The 17,365-nt window shown below is 40.9% G+C and overlaps 1 protein-coding gene across 1 annotated transcript in view; it reads left to right on the forward strand.

Annotated features, from left to right (window-relative positions):
• The first annotated feature begins 1,033 nt into the window (after positions 1-1,033).
• Positions 1,034-17,365, forward strand: part of grm5b (glutamate receptor, metabotropic 5b) — a 77,096-nt gene continuing 60,764 nt past the window's right edge. Inside the window, 5 exon segments of the mRNA XM_038694192.1 lie at positions 1,034-1,197; positions 5,959-6,353; positions 6,867-7,310; positions 7,501-7,615; positions 16,859-16,933. Coding sequence (XP_038550120.1) covers positions 6,198-6,353; positions 6,867-7,310; positions 7,501-7,615; positions 16,859-16,933 — 790 coding nt within the window. The 5' untranslated portion in view covers positions 1,034-1,197; positions 5,959-6,197.

Raw genomic sequence — 17,365 nt, forward strand, 5'->3', positions numbered from 1 at the left:
CGAGTGTCACCTCTGATGTCTATTTGATCAGACAGGGGAGATACAGTAGATACAGACACCACCTTCATGCTACACATGAGGCCATTCATGCAGCATGGAGAAATGTAGCAGCCTTTGCAATGAATACGGCTTTGCGTCCATCTACCAAAAGGCTTATTTAAATTGAAAATTGTAAGTGCAGGATTTATTGTAGGCTAAGTAAAAGACAAAGGGACCAACAGAGAACAGAGACAGTCGAGATGGGTGATGAAAACAAAAAACATGTGTAGCGAGGCAGAAACAAGCAGGCAAAGACAGATCACCAGCAATCACAAAAATCAATGATCTCGGTTTGACCATCACACTGCACAGTTTTTGTCGCTGTGTTTCTTTTCTTTGTAGATTAGGCTATGTTTCCATCTGCCTGTTCCCTCCGCTGGCGTGATTTAATATAGGCACCCCAGTCCTACGGAACGCTTTGACAATACCATACAATTATGGTCATGACAGTAAATCGTATTTACATTAGAGAGAATGGGAGCGAAGGTGACGAGAAACCGATCCTCAGCTCAGATTGGCTGAATCGCGCCGCACAGGTGTCACGTCTAAATTGTATTAAGCTGCACACCAGCTGCTAGCTTGTCTATTCTTTCGAGCAAGGTTTTATAGTTTTTCCTCACTTCTCACCACATCAGGTAGAAAGAGGAAGGACAGGGGATTAAGGCAAGATAGACGAGGCGAAAGAAATGTTCAAAAAACAAATCGCATGACCTGTTTAAAGGCACATTCTCCAGAGCTTAACTCAACAGTCAAATACAAGAAAAGAGAAAAGAAGTGGATGTGAAATGAAAAGGTGGGGGGTTAAGTAAAAGGTTAAGTAAAATTGGAGAGAGGTACATTTTGGAGAGGGGAAATAGGAGCTGGTAGCAGAGGTGGGGTTGGGGGTGTGTGTGTATGTGTCGGGGGGGGGGGGCAGAGGAGAGGAAAAGGGGTGGGATGAAGGAGAGAGGTGTTCGGAGAGAGACTCAGGTGTGCGTGACTAGAAAACGGAGGAAGCTCTGAAACTGCACAGCAATCAGGGGCAGCTCCGGAGGGTTTGACATTGGACTACCAACACATGATCGGCAGTATCTTTTCTCTCTGTGATTGTAACTTGCAACCTGATCAGCAAGCGCTGGACCGTGCCGGCGACGTCAGATAGACGTAGATTCCTATAAGGTAAGGCTTACTGTTAAAATTTTGCAGAAATGCACCCTTAGTGAAAGCTCCATGCAATATGTCTACAGAGACTTATCCTGTCTACCCTACTTTATATTCTGCTCAGAGTGATTTTGTCGCACCTTTATTATATTATGTTATTTGCCTACTGTTTTGCAATATTCCTAAAGGCACTTAGTTGCAGTTAAATCCGGACTAGTTATCCTTGGATTATATTATAAGGTTATATCCCGTAACAGTGTCCTAGTTAAAGAGTGCAGCCATCACTGGGAGACGTATGGGAGATGCCAATAAGAGAGAGAGGGATCAGAAGCCCGGTTTTCATCGGTGCATGCTGTAGACATGTTCATTTCAGACGGTGTCTCTGTCATGCTTTGCACCAGTCGCTTGTAATAAAATCGTGTGCATGTGTGTTTGATTCGGTGCGAATGATGGACTCTGATCTCCCATTGCGGATGACGGATGCAGCGCTGCGCCAGTCATTGTTGTTGTCGTCTCTGGGTTTTATTTCTCCTTGGAGAGAGGCGGTTTGACCAGGCGCTCTGCGTGTATGTCAGTGATTAATTAGGGGTTTACCAAATATCACACTAATCAATGAATTATTTTTAAAGGGACCCTATAGGAACATCAACGAAACCACAATAGATAAAAAGCAAAGTATAATAATGAAGTCGCTGAAAACCGACGATTGACTACCAGTGTAGGCTGCGAGTCCCAGTTGAAACATTGCAGAATGAAGTGGTTTAAGGTCAGAGCTTGTTTGGAGGAGTTATGCAGGCGCAGTTCTGTCACACCTTGTCTGATGTGACGCTGCAGCAGGTAAGGTCTTACGTGTTGGCACTTCCTGGCGACAATGACTATATGAGCATTATTGAGGCACCATATAGTCAGCAGTAGGCTACACTACAGCAGGTTTACAGTGACATACTTTTTGGATTTCTGATTGGTTTCAGAGAGATTCTGATGGTGTTTGACATCTTCATGTCCTCTATTGTGAGAAGGTCATTCAGTATATCATACCTTTATTTATTTATTTATTTATTTAGACATGTTTAACTAGATAGACTGGCAAAATCTAATTGGCTGTAGCAGTTGGGAAGAGTAACACAAGAGATGTCACTTTCTATGGAGAGCTATGGAAGTACAAATCTGGATGTTATGTGTTGGCGTCTCCTAGTCCTAATGATGTCAGATGTCTGAGCACAAGCTTCTAGTGGCACTTAGATAATTCTAGAAACAAGACAGCAATTAGTGATGATGAAAATTACCTTGTTGTGAAACATGATGTTTCCTGGGGCTCAGGTGCAAAAAAAAGTACCTCTGTCCACTTGGGAACAAGAGGCATGTGGAGGCACATGGAGACACATTTGTCACATGTCCACTCAGCAAAAGCCTTCCCCGAATAACTGAAGTTCCCCAAAATATTGCTGCTTTCTTAAATTGTGCACACAACAGAAAAAGCAGCATGACCCATTTTATTTTGACACTATGATATGGCATCAGTTGATGGTGCCTGTGTGCTCTGTGTTTCTGTTGAACATTCATGAGTTTTCTACTGTAATCTAAAGTTGGTATGTCTTATATCCACAGAAAGACATGGACATGTTGTATCATGTAAAGATCTGTATAGCCTATTTATGTCTGTGTGTTTCAACATATGTGGTGAACAATTGTAGTTAGTGTGTGTCCTGATATGTGTCTTTGGGACCCCCGCCCCCATTTTAACCAATTAAAATATGCAGTCAGTGCAGTTTTTTTTTACAGTCAAAGTCAAGCTGCTCAGATTATGAAAAGAGCAGCTACAATCTATTTTGAAAACTCCAGACGCTGCCCCCTGCCCCATCATTAATTACAAACACAAATGTCTGTGCGTCACACAGAACAAGCTGGAGAAAATAAATGTATTTGCGCACCAGGGATTCTTTTTAATACATTTTAATTGTTATTTTCCCTTTTAAATGTGCAGTAAATTAAATGCTTTCTCAACACATTAAACATTGTGTGTCAGCACTAATGAAACTCATTGAGTTAAAGTAAGACCGAAATAAGAATGTTTGTTTGTCTCTGTCTACATTGTGTGTTTATGTCTGTGTAAAAGTTGATTTGGAGGGTTTTATAATGCCCTTGCGCAAAGTGTGGTTAGAACTAGAGATATAAATGCCTAATGGCGTGTGTGAGATGTTTGTTTAGGGAATGAGGATTTGATTTGATTTTCTTTTCAGCTATAGTCGGGGCCACACAACAAGAGAACGACACGGGGGGGGGCGCGACAGAGAGACACAGCATGTATGTGAGTGAGTGCGTGAGGGAGACATACTGGAGGATTGCTAATGAAACAGTGGCTTGCCTAGGGCAGAGAGAAATGTGTGTTGAAATAAATTTTGGTGAGTTGGAAAGTATGTATGAATATAGTTAGCAGAGACATTTTAGGTGAGGAGAGTTATCTTTGTTACTTGTGAAAGTGGATAGGGAGAATGGGAGAAAGAGACACAATTGCATCATTGATAGAGTGTGTGTGAGCGAGAGCTGAGATTTGCTGGATTTGTTCATTATTGGAGCAGCAGTTAGCCCTGTTGCCATCATGACACTGTCACGTTAATTACGTTCAGTGAGGCTCTCTGTCCCTGATGCCTCTTTTCATCACTCTCTGCTTCTTCTGTGTCCTTTCTTATCTTTCTATTTCTGTCTTTCTAATCTTACCTCTTTCTCCATACACTCCCCCTTTCTCTTTCTTCCCCTACCTTTCTATTTCCTCTTTTCTCTCCATCTTCCCTCTTTCTGTCTTTTCATCTAATGTGGTCTGTTTCTTTCCCTCTATTTCTGTATTTCCCTCCACTCCATCTTCCCTGTCGTGACCTTGATCCTGTTTTGTATAAGCAGTGGATGCCATACTCTGCTGTCTAAACTGTCACAGCCCCCTGCTTTTTATGGTCAATTAAATAGCTCCATTGCAGGAAAGTATTTGTGTAGCTCTGAGGTAAAGCAAATTATAAGACTTGCCCATTAATGCAGAGGGATGACCATGTCAAATTTTACATGGGGGAAGAAACTGACGTTCCTCATATTTGACTAACTCTTAAACACTGTATGCTTGGTATATTTCTTATACCTAGATTGTCTCCTGTATGTACGTTTGAATCATCCACTTGCTGACTTGGCCACATTTTGTAAAGGGCATTCTTCCTTTTTATCTAACGTCTGTTTGCAATTCATTCTTTAACTTATAATAAAAATGCATGTGCACAAGTCTCTGACTGCTCAGTTTTTGCCAAAGGTTGTATAGTAGTCTTTGTTTCAGTCTTTTAAAAACAGTTTAAACTGTAATGAGAACGATACAAGGGGGCCCAATTTGGAGAGAACACCCAAAAGCCAGTGTAAAAGTAATACAATTAAAGCTGTGGGAGAAAATGGTATAACATACCCGGTTTGATTTTGTTAGAGTAAATGGGCAGACACTTAGGGAATGACATACGGTGTGCTGATGGATTTTTTTGCTTCAACAGTGAGAGTTAATCATCAAGGACCAAAACAAAAAGGATTTAAAATGAGAAATGGGACTGCCAGTGGCTTTATGTGATCTTGTTGGTATTATAGTTTAACAAGTGAGTGCTGTGTAAAACTTCAGACACACAAAGATTCCTCACAGCAGCTGTGAGGTGTGATACGATGTCGCAGTGGTGTTGTTGATATTATGTTGACACAGTGTTGACCATGGTGACTGTGCTCAGTCTCAGTGATTTAGTGCTGTAGACACCGGGCACAACAGGGCAGGGCTGTAAAGCTAAAGCCAGTGTCTGTAAAGTCTGCATACATATTTCAAATGTATTGGTCTGTAGCCAGTACTCTAGTCATCACATCAAGCTTCATTAAGAATAAACAGTAATTGCAAATTGTGTTGCTCACTTTAATGGCCGATGCAGTGGTCATTATGTTGATGTCACTTGCACAGTTTGCATGCTGATTTCAATTAAACATCAAGTAGGCTTATGGAATAGTAGTCTGAGATTGACATTTGCTGTGAAATGCGTGCACAAACGGAGAGAGTGTCGAGAGAGTGAAAGATATGAGCTTGGGCATTTTTTTACACAGCTTTCCCTGCTTCACCAGCAGTAGCTGAAAAGATGAGGTGTGAAGGGAAATGGGTTGTAGAGGAAAGGTGTTTGGATTTAATCTTAAACTTGACTGAAGATCTGATTTACCCAAACTACTTATGTTTAACAAAAAAATGTGTGGTGATCTGCCAACATGTTTGCCTGTTGCTCTGAGGTTAGGAAAATACATTAGAATCCCACATAATAGTTCTTAATTTATTTCCCCATTTTGCCATGCAGTGTACAATATAATACATTAAGATTATACATTTACATTATACCACAGACGATGCCCATGTCAAACTGATAAATTAAAATCTTATTTAATCAAAGATTATAAATGCATATGGGTAAACAATGTTTTTTTGAAGGTCTGTCAAGCTTAAGTAAAGACAGGAGATTGTGTCTACAGACTGTGATTATTTAGAAGTAAATAGATCAAACTATTAAACTACAGACAAGCCTATGTGGCAAGCATACTTGTGAAGTCCAGCACCAACTAAGATGTCCAAATGTGACCAAAATTTGTCTTTTCTGGCCACAGGTTTGATGTCAACATGTCTGTCTATTACCTGTTAATGTGGAGATCAACTCTACATTTGTAATTGGGGGAGCCTGAAGTTATTTCATCCAATGAGACTAAGCCCACATTTCCTTTTGAATTTTCCAGGTAGCACCGCTGCATCTGTCTCTGCACCTGTTGCAGTGATGGTCCCATCTTGAAAGGAAGTAAGACCAGTCAGAAGAAAGGAATATATTAAAATCTTTCGTTTTCAAAAACTCCTCTGTGCCACAAGCTCTTGCCATGGCCAGGAAAAGTGTTTCTCGGACAAGTAGTTTCCTGTGACAGCTCTACACAACTCATTTAAGATCCGCTTCTCCTTGTTGTTGTTACCTGAACGGACCAAGATGATTTTTGGGCTGCTGCTAATTCTGTCCATTTGGGTGGTGTCTGATCAAGCTGACTCTGCTCAGTCCAACGAACGTCGAGTTGTAGCACACATACCTGGTGACATCATCATTGGAGCACTGTTCTCCGTCCATCATCAGCCTCCTGCTGACAAGGTAATTCTGTGTCTGTGTGTGTCTGCATGATGGTTTGTGTGTCATAATTACAGGAATTCAGTTTTTGTGCATATTTTCTCATGCCACTCTCATCAACCTCGATTATGTAACGCTGCCTGGACAGAATATCTATAAAATGATGATCAGAAAAATTATTGGAATTGCCAAATTTCCGATCTGTTGTACAGACCCAAAGAACACATTCAATTTGTAGAATGGGTACTTATTAATCCATGAACCTTCAACCTCCATTAGTTGCCCCAGGAACCTGTAGTCACCCACTGACATTCAGGCTTTCTCATTATTGATAATTGCAAACAGCCATGTGAGTATAAAACCAATTTTAGTCCAACAGTGAAGCACTTATGTGTCTTTCTGTTTATCCCATTGAAATGTGTCTGAATAATTAATGCCATCATCACTAATGACAATATTTAGACAACACTGTTATCTAAATGTCAGTTCAATTTGATTAGATTTGATGTAGTCTTCCAACCTGTACACCCCACGCAGGTACATGAGCGCAAGTGTGGTGCGGTCCGAGAGCAGTATGGCATCCAGAGGGTGGAGGCCATGATGCACACACTGGACCGCATCAACGCTGACCCGTTCATCCTTCCCAACATCAGCCTGGGCTGTGAGATCCGGGACTCCTGTTGGCACTCGGCTGTAGCTCTGGAGCAGAGCATTGAGTTCATACGGGATTCACTGGTCTCCTCCGATGAGGCCGAGGAGTGGGGTGGGGGAGGTTCCTGGGGAGGAGGAGGAGCCGGAGGTGGAGGTGCAACAATGAAGTGTGCAGACCCCTCTGCCACTCCAATGCGGGGGAAGAAACCCATTGTGGGTTTGATTGGACCGGGGTCAAGCTCAGTGGCCATCCAGGTACAGAACCTTCTACAGCTGTTCAACATACCACAGATTGCCTACTCTGCCACTAGTATGGACCTCAGCGATAAGGTGAGACCATGTACCTTTCTTTTCTGTTATTGTAGTTGTACAGATATAGGCTCATAAATATTACAGGGAATCAATAAGAGAGAGAATGTATTACTGCTACTTTAATGTAACTTTAATTGAATTATGTAGAATTACCCATTACCTACTTGAAAGTTCTAGATGCTCAATGATTTTATTTCCATTGTTTCAGAGCCTTTATAAATACTTTATGCGGGTGGTGCCTTCAGATGCCCAACAGGCAAGAGCAATGGTGGACATTGTCAAAAGATACAACTGGAGCTACGTGTCTGCTATACACACTGAAGGTACAACCACCCACTCTCTTTAAAACCCCTCTTCCAAGCTCACACACGCACATACAGACTCTTATCTTTAAAATGTTCTCGTTCTTTCTTCCTCTCTCTGTCTCTGCCTCATTATACTGATTTCTTGGCTGCTCGTTACATTTATATACCTAAAGCTTATCCAGAGTGACTTAAATAAAAAAAGACCTTGATCGCTCACATATGTCCAATTGTGAAGAAATTTGTGATGCTTCACAAAAAGGAACTTTCTGAGAAATTGGAGCCAAGGAGGAAAAAGCTGAAAAGTTTTCTTTCCAACAAGACAGGAGTATTTTCAGTGCAAAGACAAGAAAGAGAAAGGCAAGGCAGAGAGGAACTGACGCAATCGGTCATAGCAACAGTGCTGCAGAGAGGGAGGGAGAAGTGTGTAAAGAGATTTAAAGAGAGGTAAATGTGATAAAATTGGAGTTATTGTAGCCAGGTTAAAGATGAAGCCAAGAAGTTGATGAACAAGTAGTGTCCAAAAACAGCAGTGTAGATCAGTAGGTAATTGCTGGAGGACAGGGAGACGAATGGGGGTCACAAGAACAGGTGCCAGAAATAAGCATGTGGGGATAGCAGGGGAGACACACATTATGCCAGAGAGCATAATAGTAAGGATTGCATATTATAGACAGAACATCATTTCAAGGAGATCAAATTTCCGATGGAGATTTACTGTAGAAACTCACTTATTCACTAATTCACACATTCACTCTGAAGTTGGTTGAGTTGGGTTGGCTGGTTTACTGGTGGGAGATAGTGTCACAGCTACATGAACTGGAGGACAATGTAGTAACTGTGCCTGGATGTGTGTCCACTGAGAGAAGGCTTGTTAAACCTGAAAGTGTGTGTGATAAAGACTGATAAACACACACACACACACACACACACACATTTAGGACTCTAGATACTGGCCTCTGGCATTGCCTGAGGGCATTACAACAGCATTTGAATTGAGGTATGAACGTTTTGTGAGTGTAAGAGAGATATTTGTCTGTTGATTGTGTTTTGGGAATGCATTAGAAGAGTGTATAAAGTTTATAAATAGGCAAAAAGTGTTATATGATGCAGCAGCTGATGTCAAACGCTAAAACAAAGAACAAATTGTACATGGATCACTTGAAAACAGTAAACTTACTTGTAACTTGAAAGTTTATACCTTTTTCTAGTTTTAATTCACATAAGCAGTTATCGTTCTCAAATGAAAGGGAAATTCAAGTATTTTGGTACACCTTGCCAGTACCGGGTTGGACCTTCTTTTGCCTTCAGAACTACCTTAATTCTTCGTGGCATATTTGAACAAGAGACTTTTGTCCATATTGACATGATAGCATCATGCAGTTGCTGCAGATTTGTCAGCTGCACATCCATGATGCGAATCTCCCGTGCCACCACATCCCAAAGGTTCTCTATTGGATTGAGATCTGGTGACTGTGAAGGCCATTGGAGTACAGTGAACTCATCGTCATGTTCAAGAATCCAGTTTGAGATTTGAGCTTTGTGACAAGATTTATTATCCTGCTGGAAGTAGCCATCAGGAGATGGTACACTGTGGTCATAAAGGGATGGACATGGTCAGCAACAATACTCAGGTATGCTGTCACGTTTAAACTATGCTCTGTTGGTACTAAGGTGCCCAAACTGTGCTAAGAAAATATCCCCCATACCATTAATACTCCACCACCAGCAGCCTGAACCTTTGATACAAGGCAGGATAGATCCATGATTTCATGTTGTTTACGCCAAATTCTGCCCCCACGATCTGAATGTCGCAGCTGAGACCAGACCAGGCAACATTTTTCCATCTTCTTTAGTCCAATTTTGGGGAGACTGTATGAATTGTAGCCTCGGTTTCCTGTTCTGAGCTGACAGGAGAGGGACCTGGTGTGGTCTTCTGCTGCTGTAGCCCATCTGCTTCCCATTCTGCATACCTTGGTTGTAACGGTTATTTGAGTTCTGTCATCTTGAACCAGTCGGCCCATTCTGCTGTGCCTCTGACCTCTGACATTAACAAGGCATTTTCGTCCACACAGCTGCCGCTCACTGGATATTTTCTCTTTTTCAGACCATTCTCTGTAAACCCTAGAGATGGCTGTGAGTGAAAATCCCAGTAGATCAGCAGTTTCTGAAATACTCAGACCAGCCCGTCTGGCACCAACAACCATGCCCCGTTCAAAGTCACTTAAATCCCTTTTCTTCCACATTCTGATGCTCGGTTTGAACTTCAGCAAGTTGTCTTGACCACGTCTAGGCATTTGTGTTAACAATTGAACAGGTGTACCTTATAAAGTGGTCGGTAAGTGTAAATGTGACTGTTGGTCATAATACCATTTTACTCACCACCTCCATTGCAGAGGTTTACAGCCTACGTCAATACACAAGTCTTGTTTTGTTGTTGCCAAAAGTAATTGTTGCTCTGTGTTAAATAAAAAAAAAATATATATAACACATTAAACTCTAGTGACAACATTGATTGATAAACCTTGTGGAATTATATTATAATTTACATGATACTACTACTTCTCTCATTTGAAGATTCAATGTGGTTTCTTTGTAGATGACAGAAGACATATTTGCAAATCTGTCTACATTTGTTTATGTACATGATGGGTTACAGACAAATCAACCTGCATATTTGTAACAATATTGTGTCAGATATAACATTTGTCTTGAGTGTGACATTTTAATTTTTTTCTCATGAGACCAGAGTGTGTGTGTGTGTGTGTGTGTGTGTATGTTTATAGTAGTTTGAGAGAGTGCTTGTGTGTGTAAATATGTGTGTTTGTCAGGAAAGTATTGGTCTAATTCCTCAGACAGGCTGGTTTGACCTTGGAACTGGTCTTCAAGGTCAGACGCTGCCATCTCAAATACAATCACTCTGAAACAGAGAGAGAGAGAGAGAGAGAGAGGCAAGGGATAGGGAAGGCATTGGAGACAAGGGAGACAACAAGGACAGGGGGTTCAGAGAGGAAATTAAGGGTTTATTGAGGGGAAAAAGGAAGAAGAAAAATGTGGGGTGGGACAAGGAATGAAGAGAGACTGGGGGAAGCAATGATAATGGTGCCAGAAAACTGCAGAAGACAGAGTGCAAAGTGTGTGTGTGTGTGTGTGTGTGTGTGTGTGTGGAGTGCCTTGGATAGATAAGCGAGCATACAGGAGCTGCAGATTCAGAGAAAGATGGGGGGCGGGGTTATAGAGACTCATTAATTCTCTGCATTAACATTTTGCATCTGGAGGCAACAGAAACTGATACGCAAGAAACTGAATAATACATGTAATATCAGCCTAGCAATTATAATGAAGTAATGAAGTAATATTATTAGAGGGAGGACAGGGAGTATTACCTTCTCACTGGAAGAAGGTAAATAACCTACATGCCATAATATATGCAAATAATGTGTTGGTTTGACATTTCTTTTTCAATGAACGTAAAATTCAAAGGAGTCTATAGAGTATCTCTTTTTAATTGTGGAGATTGTGTATGAATCTGTCAGTTCTCCAATGCTTATAGAAATTCATTAAGCCAAAATAGTATAAACCTAGAAGTAGTATAAGATTAACTGCAGCACACCAGAAGTGAGATAATCTATGATCACCATCAGTTCCTTTTTGGTATCATCATTTTGTTTCCAAGCTATAGGGTCAATCGCTACAGAAATTAGAGGTGAGACAGAAAGAAATCAGACACAAAAAATTGATACAGAGATCAAGTCTTTGTAGAGCACCTTGGGGAGACCAGCCTGTAGCTGAAGGTGCTCATCTGTTTCACTAGGTGCTGTGAAGGGGAAGGGAGGTGATGTCCAATGTTCTTTGGCAGCGTGTTGGCATGTTTATGCACTGTACTGTATGGATTAAATGTGTGCACATTCTGTACAATATCTCACTTTTTGATCAGTCTGTTAGTCAAATCATAACACAAACTAATAATAATTCACACACACAGGTGCAAATGGGTTTCAGTGTTCAGTATGTATTTAACTGAGGAGAATTAACATCATCATCATCCTCAACAACATTGAGTTTAGCATTCCTTTGTTTCACTCTTCTCCTCAGCTCAATGGGTTTTATTGACACAAAATTTGACGTGTTTCACCCAAGCACACTCCAACAGAACTCGATCCATCTCTCAATAAATCAAGACGTCAACGCTCTCTCCACCTCTTCCTCTTTTAGTCTCACTCCCTTTTTGTCTTTCTCAATTTCTCTCATTATTTTCTCCTATTTCCATCCATCCATCCATCCATCCATCCATCCATCGTCAACCGCTTATCCTGCATACAGGGTCGCGGGGGGCTGGAGCCTATCCCAGCTGACATTGGGCGAAATGCGGGGTACACCCTGGACAGGTCACCAGTCCATCGCAGGGCCACACATAGACAAACAACCTATTTTCTCCTATTTGTTATTGGCAATTTCGATCCTGACACCACTAATTCCCCCTCTCGCCCACCTTCTCTGTTTTCTCTCCCTTTGTTTTTCCATTATCTGTCTCTAGAGCATGACATGCCCTGTGCCTATTACCTGTCATGGCCTTCGCAGGATTGAGGAAAATGAAAGTGGGATGGGTTGGAGAGGGCAGTGTATAGAAAGGCATAATGAATGGGGAAGAGGAGAATCACGGAATCTGCTCAAATTGTCATCGTCGTCTTTGGCAGTGTTGCCTAAGGGTGAAGATTCGAAGTGGGTCATGGGCCTGTTTCTGGTGGGTTCCCATATAACAAGATCTCTTCTTTCTTTTAATAAGCCTGGGTCACAGGACTACTACTACTAATATGGCTCAGATTTTGGAACTCTTGTTCTGCAAATCCATTTATTGGCTTTTGCTAAGATAGATAAACGACCATCCAGCTGCCCAGATTCTTTTTCATGAGGGAGTAGTAAATAGAGATTTCCTATTGCCAAAGATGTTAGCAGGCTCATTAAAGGGGGAAACATCTGAGCTGTTGCCATGGTAAAACACGTTAAAATAATTTACTGGAGAATATATTAACAGGGCTATAATTTATTATACCAGGTGTGTTATTAGCTGCACCTGCACAGGTACATATGTTTATGACCAGCTGCATGCATCAGTGTTAACAGTGTGCACTAATGCAAGTGTTTGTTTCTCTGTATGTGTGTGTGTTTTTGTGTTATAGTACTGATGTTTTAAAATTTAACACAGTATGCAGCTAAGTTTTGGGAAAAATTGGGGATTTTGTTGCACTATTACATACTATATGAGGGGAGCACACAGTTAAAACGTCCCAAATCACTGACAAAATATTCAATACAGAGTGAGTCAGACGTCACTGAAATGTTGTATGATGTGTTACTTAGACTAAAGGTAGTCACTGAAGGTTCTTTGTCATCCAGGTCATAGTTAAACTTAAAGGTTCAGTGTGTAATATTTCTTAGGATCTATAGGCACAAATGCAATATAAGATCCATGTTTTCAGTGTTGTCATGTTCCCCTTGTCAATGTAAAAACTTTATCTATTTTCTGGTTTATAATGGACTGTGATGCAGAAATAGTGACAGTGTTACATACTCTTGGCTTACGTTTTCCATGTTATTTGTTAGTGGCAAAGTCGCAATAACATATGGTTTAACCGAATAATTAAATAAATACAATAATAATTTATAAATCTATCTAAACAAACCTCATTTCTTGACTGGCTACTCTCTGCTGTCGCAGAAGGGACACCTTTTGTGCTGTGTCAGCCAGCTGTCCTACGCTCTTTGAAATGGTAGGGGGTGGTGTTGGACTGGGCAGTTGGTTGTAATTCACAACCTCACAGCTAGATGCCACTAAAACTTACACACTGAACCTTTAAGTATACATTAAGAACAAATATTACTGGGACCACTAGAGAAAATTGCAGATGAACATTTAACACACACAAAACAAGGAGAAATTGCGCTCAGCTGCAAAACGTTATTGCTGTGTTTGTGCTGTAATATTAATAGCACAATATCTTTTGTGTATCGCACAGTGAGACAGGGCAGATAGCAGTGGCAAGTGCAATTTATAGTGCTGTCAGCGGTCGCAATCCAGTCTTTGTGAATTGACCTTTGAGTTTTAGACTGTTCGTTTAAAAAAACAAGTAATTTCAGAACGATCATTTGGGATTTAGGGAATTGTGACCGGCAGTTTTCACTAGTTACAGACATTTTTGATCAAGCAATTAACTGATTAATTGAGAAAATAATTGGCAGATTAATCAACAATGAAATTAATTGTTAAAGGGAGAGTCAGTTATTCTGGACCGTTGATATTTGAACTCAACTGCCAAACAAATACACCCCTCCTCAGAAGCTCCTCCCCCAAAATTTCAAATCTCAGAAGTTTCTCCAGCATCGACACGCCTTCCCTCTTGCCTGATCACCTAATTTTCTTCTCTGTTTATACTCTTCAGACATTTTCCTCTTTGGCTGTTTCTCCACCATCTCTCCTTCTTCACAGTGCCTAGAGTCCAGGATGTTTGAATGTAATGCCACCTGTTGCTGATTGGCTGCAACAGTATTGTGTGGCAAGGTCCACACCACTTTCTTTGTCTTTCATTTACAGAGCCAGGGCTTTGTAGGAAAACCAGATTTCACACACAAAACAGAGAGTTAGCAAACCCTGAGGTAACATTAGCTGAATTTAACAAAGTGTACTGGAATATAATCACTCACTACCCCTTTAATTGCAGGCCTAATTTTACATCTGTCAGTAACGTCACTCTTACTTAGTAATTACTTAATAATGTAGACTTGATACTGACACAGACACAACTCACAGTTTGTGAGTTTGTGCATGTCTATGTGCTAATGCATGCAGTTTTGTATTTGTGTTTATGCACGTGCTCTTAGCTATGTAATTCTGTAATCTTGTTTACCTCTGTGTTTGACACAATATGAGTGCCAAACAAATGTCTGCCCCAGGGTATTACTGTGTTCGACATTTAGCTGCACATTGTCGTAGCACTCCAGATGTGACATGGGCCAGCGGTGGCATTGGTGAGGATCAAGGAGAACTGGAAGGTAATAAGAGAGGGATCATGGTGAATAGAAAGAGACTGCAAGAGGATGCAATTTCCTTAATAATGTGTATATTTTTACTGTTGGTGAACCATAGGGAATAAGGGCTTGAAAACAGACAAGGAAGGGAGAAAGGGGAAAGGGAGGAACATGTAATTGCATGTAATGGACCTGATAAGAGTGACAAGAGGATGAGGATGGCAATTGAGAGGGATAGAGGAAGGGTGAGAGGGGAGGGATGTAAAAGAGGCTAGAAAAGACACTGTGTCTTAAATTTTACTGTCTAATTTGCTGCAATGAGAAAGCAGGGGGCAGAAAAAGCAAGTAGCGAGAAGGGGAGGAGGGAGCTCCACTGAGGGCAAGCAGAAGACTTTTCAGCTTTGCATGTGACTGCATGTTGTAATTTATTGCAATATATCAGAAGAATAACACGATGAGCAGAGATCAAAGAAGAAGAGAGTAGAGGAGCAGAAATGCGAGGCGCACACACTGAGAAGGGATTTTTGTCCTTTTTTAATCGTTCATGTTTTTTGCTAATTTGTACTTTAAGCTCTTTTTGTTTATCATTAAAATATATATATTTGAATTAAAGAGAGACACAGCTTTGTAGGAGGAGTGAAAATGGGCAAAAAACACAGCGGGCTAAAGGGTATAAAGAAAACAATGTGAAGCTAACTGATCTAGTGATCTCTGTGCTGGAGGTGCCAGTTATCTATTTCAGCGGGAGGTCGCCAAATGTGAGACAGAAGCTTGAGTTATATATACTGTATATGAGGTGTTTTGCTCAAGTATGTGTTTGTGTGTGTGTACTGGGTATAATAAAAAAGGCAAAACAAAATTAGAGAGGGATGGCACCAGGCGACAGAGAGAGAATGAGAATAAAGCAATAGAGAAAAGGTGTGCAAGGTGAACTTTAGAAACCCAGAGAACTGAAATTGACTTTGAATGCTGTTAATAATCCTGAGTGTAAGAATTTGTGCATTTAATCACACCCAATGTCAACTTTGATGAAGCCATTTGATGATTTTTGATGATTTCCCTTCTACCCATTCTAACAAACAAAACACTATTTATGATAACATAGTGACATGCTGGAGTTTGGTCGTAGCCTAAAAAATGTAGGTGTACGTGGGTGGGTGGGTTTTTGTTTGGGAGGGATGGGAGTGCAACTGTATTTATGTGAGATTGTAGCATGAGAGAGAGAGGAGAGACGCCTCGCACATAAATCCCTGTTGAGACCAGAGTGAAGTAGGTTACAAGCTTTATCGATTTTGATGATGGTAACAGTGTGAATGTGTGAGTGTCTGTGTGTGTGTGTCTGTGTGAGCAGGCGAAGGATGGTTTGTACCATCTGTCTCCCACTCCTCTCACTGAGACACTAATTACAGGACTTTACACTTTGCTCCACCACACTCATCATTGGCCTGACTACACACACACCCGCACACACACAGACACTGAGCTGCAGCAGCGGTCAGGGATTGTGGGACCTCTTCTACTTTCAGTGTACATTTCCTCTCCCTCTCTTCCCCCTTTTCTCTCCATGTGCTCTCTTTTCCCACTATAATTTGCTTCCTCTCTCCTCTTTTCCCTTTTCATCACTCTATTTCTACCACTTTGTTTGCTTTGACCTCTTAATTTTCCCCATCAGTTTAAGTAGAGCTTGGATCAATGATACCTAATTAGACTCCATTCTATTGTTGATAGCATACTCTGTCAAAAGGAGGAATTATTGGACGATATAACAACCTCATTGGGCGAGAAAGAGAGTAACACTGGTAAAAATAGTGAGAGAAATCTTTTTTATCCTTTCTTCAATCAACAGGAAGAAGGGAAAGAGATAAAAGGGAGAAGAAGAGAAATTAAAGAGGGGAATCCTATCATATTTGTTGCCAATGTGTACAACCCTTCATTAGCATAAATTCCAGGTCACCCACTTTCTCTGGCAAAGAAACGGGTGCCACAGCGGGGAGACGCTTTCTCTGACATAAATTTGAGCTTTTAGTAGTGCCGTAGCAGGCTAGTTACTGCAATGGGCATGCTTTTGAAAATCACAAGGGACAATCTTCCCATATATGCATGCATTTATATATCTTTACACACATCTATCCGTGTTCCTTTGCTTTTCACATGGCTTTCTGAGTCATTTTAAAACAAAACTGAAATTCAACTGAAACTTAAATAAACATCATCCTTACCCTTTCTGTGGTTTTCCAGGCAACTATGGTGAAAGTGGGATGGAAGCGTTCAAGGACATGGCGGCCAAGGAGGGCATCTGTATTGCCCACTCTGGTAAGATACTCAGGTCAAGACAACCACAGTAAACTAAGCAAAATGAATCCCAAACATTACAGAAATGCGTAGTCAAGTAAGAAACTACATTGGATTGTAGTTTGTGCATGGGTTGTTTGCAATTTCACGCAAACAGCAAAAAGCAAAAAGCAGAACTTGCAGAATTTAAAATAAATTTTACTGCTCTCAGCTTACAGATATCCACTAAACAAGAAGGCATATATTTTTACAATAAAGGTTAGCCTGTTGTTTTATTAGAAGGTGCAAGGTAGATTTATTGACCATTTTATAACATGGATTGTAAAACGAGATCTTACCTTGTGAAGACTAATTTTCACACTCTGGGTGTCAGGTGGTTGATACTTGAGCTTAGTGAAATAATAAAACTGAGAAACTGTGACCCCCCACCAAAAAACAAATGAAACGCAACAC

Source organism: Micropterus salmoides, unplaced genomic scaffold (genome assembly GCF_014851395.1).
Source record: "Micropterus salmoides isolate LMB-PRFRI ecotype aquatic unplaced genomic scaffold, ASM1485139v1 Ms_hic_scaffold_3, whole genome shotgun sequence".
Classification (NCBI taxonomy): domain Eukaryota; kingdom Metazoa; phylum Chordata; class Actinopteri; order Centrarchiformes; family Centrarchidae; genus Micropterus; species Micropterus salmoides.